Source organism: Diachasma alloeum, unplaced genomic scaffold (genome assembly GCF_001412515.2).
Source record: "Diachasma alloeum isolate Michigan unplaced genomic scaffold, Dall2.0 Dall_scaffold_00183, whole genome shotgun sequence".
NCBI classification, from domain to species: domain Eukaryota; kingdom Metazoa; phylum Arthropoda; class Insecta; order Hymenoptera; family Braconidae; genus Diachasma; species Diachasma alloeum.
Genome location: NW_021680349.1, coordinates 1,604,119 through 1,612,878, shown reverse-complemented (window position 1 = coordinate 1,612,878; position 8,760 = coordinate 1,604,119). Strand labels below are relative to the sequence as shown.

Below are 8,760 nucleotides of genomic sequence, written 5' to 3'. Positions count from 1 at the left end.
CACGACCTGTGGAGTTGATCCATCCTAAACCGTCCCGAAAAGTGAACTTTTCGGTCAGGTATCTCAACAATTTTCTATTCACTATGCTATAATCTTCCATTTTATTCTTACTCCACTAGCTCAAAAAATTCTCCTTACCTGAGCCAGATGAGGATGCGCTGGACGCTGATCGCGCCGTCGCGCTTACAATGGACCAGCCATGCTCTCCTTCTTTGATTGTCACAACTGCATCTTGATTGAGTTTTTCAATCTGTTCAATCGTTCCCAGGTCAATTTGCAGTTCATCCAGTCCTTTTCCATCCTCAATAAACAAGTCCACTTTGACATCTCGCTTTCTGGGCGGACTGGCAGAAACCAGTCCCTGCCACGTGACCAGAGCAACAACAATCAGAAGGAAGCGCATCTTCCTACAAATCTCCTCACTGACTGCACATCCATCTCGCTTGTTATGCTTTTATACCGTATTGCATGGATAACGTCATACCTATACGCACAATTTCGTGTTGTCCCATCTGGCCAATGTTTGTCTATATCACAATCATCGTTATCATTACCAAATCGACATTCATTTCAGTTCATCAGCAATCCATTTATTTAAATACTGTGTTCGTGCAGATTACTTTACATATCATTACAAAATGCGATTCGCCATTGATGATATTTAAGTTTTTGTCTCTTGTTCCCAGCACAGCTGAGGTTTTTTGTGTTTTTTGCATCGATGTGAAGTCGCCAGAAAATGTATACATAAAAATTTCATCATGAGCTTCACTTCTGTGACCGATCAATTGAGCTAATTGCATCATTTTTTTTCGTTGAAGGAGGGCAATTGTACAGAGCAATTTAAGTAAAAATCTGTTTTTATCGTGTCACAAATCTTTGTTATCGGGCATGAAGCGTATTCTTCATCGTTTGTAACGCATTAGTTCTTCATTACTGATAAAATATGGAAAAAATGTTATAGAAAATCAACAAACTTCGATTTTTTCATACAACTTATTTTATCGAAAGATTTTCTACTGAAATTTTTTGGGTCATATTTTTCTAAGTTCTTTTTTTCACTCTTTCGAATGAAAAGCGCCGAAAAATCGAGTGGGAAATTCTAGAACATTCATGTCGAGGAATTCCTACAGAATATGTTCATAGTACCTATTGAACATGTTCTATTGAAAAGTGCGCACTAAATCTGTAAAATTCTTCAACAGAATCGTAAAAAACTAATAGAATTTTCAGTCAAAATACAATAGATTTTTCCATCGAATTCGCTATCTTTTATTATGAAATTTTCTCGTTCGTGTTTCCTCTTGATTTTCAACTGAAGTTAAAAAACTAAGATTCTCATACTTATCAGTCCATTTTCATATTGACCATTCAATTGTCGTCAATTAATCCATTCTCCGAAGGTTTTAATTTCATAAAGCAATAATGCACATTCACTTTGATCCCAAAGGAGACCATTTTCAAATTTTCTCGAATACGCGCGCTAGTTTATTTACCCAACCGCTGGCAGTAGCACAATATGTACCATTTGTTGATATGCAAAAGTTACCGGTGGCCTTTTACAGTGATGGCAGTTCTCTATTTATTATAAAAAACACATAATTATAACATTTCCACAGTGATCAATATATTTTTGACATTATTCGAACTAATTAACTTCCTATTCATCGATGTTCTGACTGGTTCAGTGCTTCGAGGTTAGCACTCTCATGCTGTTTGTTAATTCCTTGATGGTGTGAGTATTATTTGGAGATGGCTTCTACGTCAGGAAGTAGTTCAGAGGACGACGAGTATGATTATTGCAATGCTGCAGCTAGATTAAAAGGTAACATAAATAATTCTGCTAGGAAATGAATCAACTATTGACCCTTTCCCCTTAACTTTAGCTTTGAAATCACAGAAGAAAGATCCACCAAGGGCACCTCCACCCAGAGGAAAGCCTGGAGAAACTCCAGTCATAGAAACTCCTAATGGCAATGACATTGTAGTTAAGGAAACTGTGAAAAATGGCTCAGTTAAATCAGTGACATCAGTAGGCCAATGCTCAGACAGTGATGACGTCGTACGTTTCCTATTTTTTTTCTATTGAAAATTTTGGTGATTATTCTATTCTAGTGCTGTTCACTTGAATTATCGAAAAATTAAACAACTTGCTTATGCATTTCTTGAAGGGAAATGTTTAATTTAATGAATTCATGAAAATAATCGACAGATTTTGATTTTTATCATACAATATATACTATTGAATACTTCTATTAAAAACAATAAACAAATGCATGAAAAGCTGCGGAAATTTTCGATAGAATCAATGGAATTAATTTGCTCAATTTATTATTATTTATATCATAATAAAAAAAAAATATCTCTCCAGGAAACGATCTCAGATTCAGCGAGTTCTCACATGGATGAAGGTGTCATTGATCTGTCGTCAGTCGATGCTGAGCCTCCTAGAACCCTAGAAACACCCATTGAAATTCTTGACAGTCCACCGAGACAAGCACTGAACGAGAGTAACCTCGAAGGGCTTGATGACACAATCATTGATGACCCAATGGTCGATGTTCACGTCAGGTGGAAATCGAATAAGATCGAGAGCATTCAATTGGACAAGGTGAGGATAAAGGAATTTCCTTTTCCCTCTAAAAATTCCATCTTCACAATTATTCCCTCCCCCCTCACCGTGAAGTTTATTTTGTATTAATTGATAATGTGAATTAATGTTTCAGCATGAATCGTTAATGAAGATCTTCCAAAAATTTGCTGATCAAGAAAACATTCCAGTCAATCGGATAATTGTTACACGTAAAGATATGTTGATAAAACCCAGTGATACCCCAGCTAGTTTGAAATTATCAATAATCGATATTTTAGGTGAGTCTCAAAATTATAGTCTTTTATTTCACAGTTCCCTCAAAGAAATTATGTAAGTTAGTGTTACCTCCAAAATTCATGTTTTATTCACATGCAATCAGTGCGTGACCAGAAATTTCACTGCATTGAAAGACATAATAATAATGTCGAGATTATGATAAGCCTGATGCCATTCAATTTGTTGAAGTACGGAATGTGCGAGGACTTCAGAATAATTATATCTTCATTATCACCTGTCAAATCAATGAATTCGAGAAATCTATACAATTCAAGTACGTCAGACGTCTGCGGTGTGCGTTCACTTGACAATTTTTCTCTCAGACTTTCGTGCTTTCCGAAGAATAATATTATTGCGGAGTCGGTTTCCTCCCAGAACTCTAATTAGTCCAATGGGTATTCATCAATTTTATACTCACTCTAAAGATGTTTTGGTAGAATGCTCTGTAGAATTACGTGTCACATTGATCCTCCATTTTTGGGTTACAGGTCTAAATATTACGGAACCGTAATATTACCGTACATAAAGGTATGGTCTCCAAAAATCAAATCGATACAATAATAGCCCAATACCAAAAAATATGACCCGAGGTCAGTTACCATCGATTACTCAACAGGTGTATATTAATCCCCCAAAATAAAATAAAATTCCCTAAAACATTCACACACAACACCGAAGATTCTTCAACAAACGTTAGTTATATCAGAATGCTCGACACGGATGATAAAAAATGATATAAATAACGGAAAATAATAATCCATAACAATGGTGGTAATAATTAGAAAAATGATAATTAATAATGATATAATTTAATTCAACACAACTATCAAAAATCAATAATTTGCAAATGGAAATTATATTCATTGGATGATTAAAAAGTAGTAATAAAATGTTGTAATGTCACTTCCAATAATAAAAACGACCAATAATAATTAGAGCCCGTAACAATTTGGATCGTAATATTATTTACCGTAATATTATGGCGTAATATTTTTTACCGTAACATTTAGACCGGATACTCCATTTTTGTTCTCATTGATTTCTGAGAGAAAAACTTAGCGAATTTGCAAGACAATTCTGGTGAATTTCTATTGAACTTTCTGTTTGTTTTTTGGCTGATTCTATTGAACTGTTCACTAGAAAATATTCTGTAGAAAAAGTCAATAGAATTCGATTTTTCTGTACAACTTTTTCTCTTGAGATATTTTCTACAGAATTTCCTCGTCTCAAATTTTTCAATTTTTTTTCATTCTATTTTGTTTTTCTTTACATCAAGAAAATCAAACAAGAAAAATTGGAAAATTGCAAAATTTCCAAAGTTTTTACCGGATTTACATGCGTGTTCCATAGATAGCTGAATAGATACTTTCAATTCACAGAGGGGGGTGTCATAAGCGCGGAATCATCGAAACATCAGGAAAATCAAGACGAAGATGACGATGAAGACATGTGCAAGATAAAAGCACAAGTGTCAGCGAAGAAGTCTGTTATGTATAAACTAAGGAAAGACGAGCCATTCAGCAAACTCAGAGAACACTGTTCCAAGGAGTTGGAAGTCCCCGTGGAAAAGATTAAATTCTACTTCGATGGAGACCAGGTCGAAGATCCTGACACGCCTGACATTCTAGATCTAGACGATGAAGCATGTATCGATATTAAGATTCTAACATAATTAGTCCGTAAATTTAGTAGAGGCAGTAAAACTTCAGTTGACTCAGCCCTTAGCTGAATTTCTGAGGGATATCTCCGAATCTAAGGGAGATAACAAAATTTTTGTGAAGACCTTTTTTGTAGCGAGAAATGAGGCCTACAAAAAGGGTTTTGACAAAAATGTTGCTCTCTGCCTTAGGTTTCGAGATATTCATTGAAAACTGGCCGCTAGTCAAGATCGACTCGAATCGTTTTACCGCTGCGCTACTGAGTTGTCATTCTTTCATCTGATCATTGTGGTAACGAATATAGAATGAAGAAAATTAATTTTTGTACAATAAAATACGTTCTTTCAATCTTAATGCTTTGTTTTTATTGAACTGGAGCTGTATAAACATGGAAATACAATAATGCATGAAATGTAATTATTGGGATTTGCATAATTTTTTTTTCTTCCCTGTTTTTTTCATCTTTTGTTATCTTATTGTAGGCGAAAAATTCCATGGAAAAACCCAATTGCAGTTGGAGGAAAGAAATCTAATACTTCAATGTATTGTGCGCCATCCAATAAATATTTTTGTTCCTCATCGATGTAGTATTATTTTTTCAAATTCTACTGCACCGAAGACTTATGTTTACTCATACTGTTAGCACATGAGAGATAAGAAATTGCGTAGAAATTGAAATTACCAATGAAACATAATAAATAACTGATAACACTGAAACCTTGCCAGTTTTCAAGACCAATGGACGTTTACTCCAGCGATTCATAACGATTCCCGTAGAAACGAAAGGCTCTGTTCAATGATTTCTCCAACTCAATTAGTTCCTTGCAAGGGGCACGAGCGTGCTCGTTGAAGTGTACGATGCAATCAACGAGTTTGGATATGCGAAATGGGAAGTTTATTCCTTCCAGAGACTCGTTGAAGATCGTTCGAAGCATCTGGTCCCTTCCAGCGAGCACCTCGTTGATCGTTGCTCTTCCAATCAGGGATAATTCTTGTTTCTGGGGGATAACAGATAGAGAGAAATTTCTGTGAGATATTTTTCGGAATTTAATCGAGAATAATTCGTCAATTTTGAACATTCATGAATTTTCCATTCATGTCATAAATTCAATAAAATTTCATTTTTTTTAATTTCAAGAATGTGAAAGTCCCAGTAATAATATGAGCTGGGAATGAATTCAAAGTTCAAGGCAATAAACGTAAAAATTCTCATAATTTTTGGGAAAATTTAACATCAAATTGAAATTGAAATGATGAATTGAATGAATTCAAATTGTTTCTTCAAATGGCATTTTCTTATATTTCACAAATGTGAAAGTTTCAGTAATAATATGAAATGATGATAAATTCAAAGTTTAAGACAATAATTCTCAAAATTTTCATAATATTTGAGAAATTTCATGGAATTTTTACGAAATTGACTAATTTTTTGCTCAAAAAATCTAGAATGATGCTCAATAAATTATTCATTTGCGCATGTTTCTCTTAAAATTTCCGGGAAAATTTTCTATCAATAGCAAAACTTCAGAGGCCATACTGAAGTAACTGTTCAATGAAGTCTATGAATTTATTTCTGAATCACGAATATCTCTAAAAATCCAAGCGCCAAAAACCAATGCTAACAATGATGTACCTGATATGACTGACAATCCTCAGAAGTCCAATCATTCTCGCACGCAATGCACTTGCAATTGAAACAGTACTCAATCTTCAACTTCTCTCGTCTCTCAGTCCTCGTGTGAGAGAGGAAATCGCATCCATAATTGATGAATACCTGGTCGCCAGCTTTGATGGGTGTAAGTGCATAAACAGCGAGTTTGTTCTTGAAATCGTGTAATCCAGCTGATGCGTGACAGCTGTGATTAAACAGGGAAAATGCTGGAGTGATAGCAAAATATCGATTCACTGTTTTTCCATGTTTCTCTGATGTCACCTGAAACGACACAACAAAATTAACTCGAGCTGATAAATTCATGATTATTTACCGAAAATTACACTCACGAAGTAGCCGTTGTTAGCTGCAATCTGCATGTTCCTGAAAATCAGTGCAGCCACAGAGATGAAGTCCTCTCTACTGACTGCACAAACGATATCAGCAATCACATATTCCCTCATGGCTTCAGTGCTACGAACAATAAGAATCGAGATGAATAGAGACGAGAATGACCACCAGAATTGGGCGAATGGGGATCGTTTGTCAGCGTGCTGCATCAGGCCACAGATACTCGAGAATTCGGATGGATGTAGAATACCTTTCACAAAGCCTTTTGTCAATGAATCTGCACAGAAGGAAATCGAATTGTACATTAGCCAAAAGCACGAACTAATAATGACATTTCCATCAATTTTTGTTCCAATAGACAAGTCCATTTGAAATTTCTAGTAAAAATTGAGGGCATATTCAACCTCTTCAACTATTTAATTCAATATTTTACAGGACATTTCAATAGCTTTGTCACAGCGGAATTTCGAATGGAAATTTCAATGACAATTTCATATGATAATAAAAGTTTGTGAATTATGAAAATTCAAGTGAGGATGGCAAATGGATTTGTAAATTCAAGTTCCGATTAAAATTTTCGCATTCTTTGAAAACAAAAAAATTAAACTTCGTGACTTTCCTGAATACATAAAAAAAATCATTGAACTCATTGTCTCATTAAATCATTAAAATCATCAAATCAATTAAACATTCAAAAATGTCCCACAGTGTAATTGAGATTCTGTACGGAATTTGTTGCATTATTGGATTACTAAACATTTCCCCTTTCATTCCGTGAGAAATAAGAAATCTCTCAACATTCTCGCATTAATTGCTAAAAATTCAATTTAAATTCAACTAAAATTTTTCTTCTGGTTAATCGTTTTTCATTAAACAATCATTTTCTCCCGGACAACTAAATATCCCCCATAAGCTAAAAATCGACTCATCAGGTCTCCAGCTCTACCTGAACAAGACTCAATCTTCCTCAAAACGTTTTTGACCCCATCGATGCCCCCAGCCTCCTTCATCGCCAGAATACTCAGTCTGAAAGCCATGAGAAAGACGTGATCGACCTCCTGCGCCTGTACGAGAGGCAAAATGAGGCACTCCATGTCATGATACTCCCTCCAAGCGTTCCTCCTGCATTCCTCATCGCAAAATACCGCATAGACACACGATCTGCAGGGGATCCCAGCCCTGATCTGACCTGCGCAGTGCCAGCACAGCCTATAGAACATTTCCGGACAGATGACCTTGGCGTAAGGCTTCTGGACCCCAAGAATTTCCCCAGGTTTGATGTCCTTGGCAGCCACGAAGTGCCTTCCAAAGTCCTCCGAATACTTCAACTTCAGTCCCGATGAAATCCCCGGGAGTGATGCACTCTCATCCAAGAGTTCAGGTGAATAATCCTCGCAGGGCCACTTCTTGAAGGGTTCCCCCACGTCCTTGTTCGACTCGTCGGCCTTGGGCCTCTCCAAAAAAGCCCGAATGGTCTCTCTACTCGAGTCCTTGGGGTCCATTTTCCCCAGCCACTGGGAAACAGCGAGAGTCGTTCTCCTGAACTCAGCCTCATTAGACCTCTTCAAAGCATAAAGACACTTGCACTTCCTCACGAGTAATTTGGCACGCAGTCTGTCCGGGTAGAGATCACTCCCGAGGGCCTTCTCAATGTCCAAGAGGCAGTCCTCGTAGGCCCTCGCCTTGAATAATGCAGCACTGCGATTTGCGTACGCCAGGGCCAACTCTTTTGTATCGCCTGGAGAGTATGCAACACTCTTCGTATAAATAGCGATGATATTATCGAGATTAGAGTAAATATTCGAGACGAATTCGCTGTTCCCCTCCTCTCTGAATGCAATCGACTTCTCGGTGCTCTTTTCATCGGTTGGAAATGTCGCTGTGTTCAGGAACAGCTCGAAATAGGGCACCGTAAACTTGATTTTCTCCTCGTCGTTCTCGAGGAACGAAAATCCACGCTTATTCACTCCGTTGATCACGTTAATCACGTGGGGATTCGATCGAATGTAGTTCGGAATACGTAAATCCATTTTTGTGGATTTGGGGGGTTTTTTGGGAATTGTGAGGGTCAGCGATGAAAACTGTTAAGATGGAAGTCTTTCGGGGATGCTGTTCGATCAACTACTGCGTCAGTCCTTTGTTTGGGCCGGGCTCGGTGTACGCGGCCCTCGCCGGTCACCGGATACGGCGGTTTGTTTACATTCCGATTGGCTGGGAATGAGATATCAGAAGGT

General features: G+C 37.1%; 2 protein-coding genes across 2 annotated transcripts; one reads left to right on the top strand and one right to left on the bottom strand.

Annotated features, from left to right (window-relative positions):
• The first annotated feature begins 1,422 nt into the window (after window positions 1–1,422).
• On the top strand, window positions 1,423–4,878 carry LOC107046727. Its single transcript, XM_015269421.1, has 5 exons — window positions 1,423–1,822; window positions 1,884–2,059; window positions 2,369–2,608; window positions 2,724–2,868; window positions 4,246–4,878. The coding sequence occupies exons 1-5, from the start codon at window positions 1,750–1,752 to the stop codon at window positions 4,536–4,538; spliced, it is 927 nt and encodes a 308-aa protein (XP_015124907.1). The 5' UTR covers window positions 1,423–1,749; the 3' UTR covers window positions 4,539–4,878.
• On the bottom strand, window positions 4,867–8,682 carry LOC107046720 (SET and MYND domain-containing protein 4). Its single transcript, XM_015269410.1, has 4 exons — window positions 7,473–8,682; window positions 6,526–6,803; window positions 6,158–6,457; window positions 4,867–5,522 (listed from the first exon to the last, which is right to left on the bottom strand). Exons 1-4 carry the CDS (start codon window positions 8,554–8,556, stop codon window positions 5,271–5,273), a joined length of 1,914 nt encoding a protein of 637 aa, XP_015124896.1. The 5' UTR covers window positions 8,557–8,682; the 3' UTR covers window positions 4,867–5,270.
• Between the last annotated feature and the right edge of the window lie 78 nt (window positions 8,683–8,760).

What these genes read in the sequence shown, in the direction of transcription:
- LOC107046727 (XM_015269421.1), top strand. Translation starts at nt 1,750, where the DNA reads ATGGCTTCTACGTCAGGAAGTAGTTCAGAGGACGACGAGTATGATTAT. An exon ending in GCTCAGACAGTGATGACGTC is followed by an intron (nt 2,060 to 2,368) that starts GTACGTTTCCTA and finishes ATATCTCTCCAG; the next exon opens with GAAACGATCTCAGATTCAGC. An exon ending in ATCAATAATCGATATTTTAG is followed by an intron (nt 2,869 to 4,245) that starts GTGAGTCTCAAA and finishes TTCAATTCACAG; the next exon opens with AGGGGGGTGTCATAAGCGCG.
- LOC107046720 (XM_015269410.1), bottom strand. Translation starts at nt 8,556, where the DNA reads ATGGATTTACGTATTCCGAACTACATTCGATCGAATCCCCACGTGATT. An exon ending in CAGCTAACAACGGCTACTTC is followed by an intron (nt 6,458 to 6,525) that starts GTGAGTGTAATT and finishes GTGTCGTTTCAG; the next exon opens with GTGACATCAGAGAAACATGG. An exon ending in AGGATTGTCAGTCATATCAG is followed by an intron (nt 5,523 to 6,157) that starts GTACATCATTGT and finishes GTTATCCCCCAG; the next exon opens with AAACAAGAATTATCCCTGAT.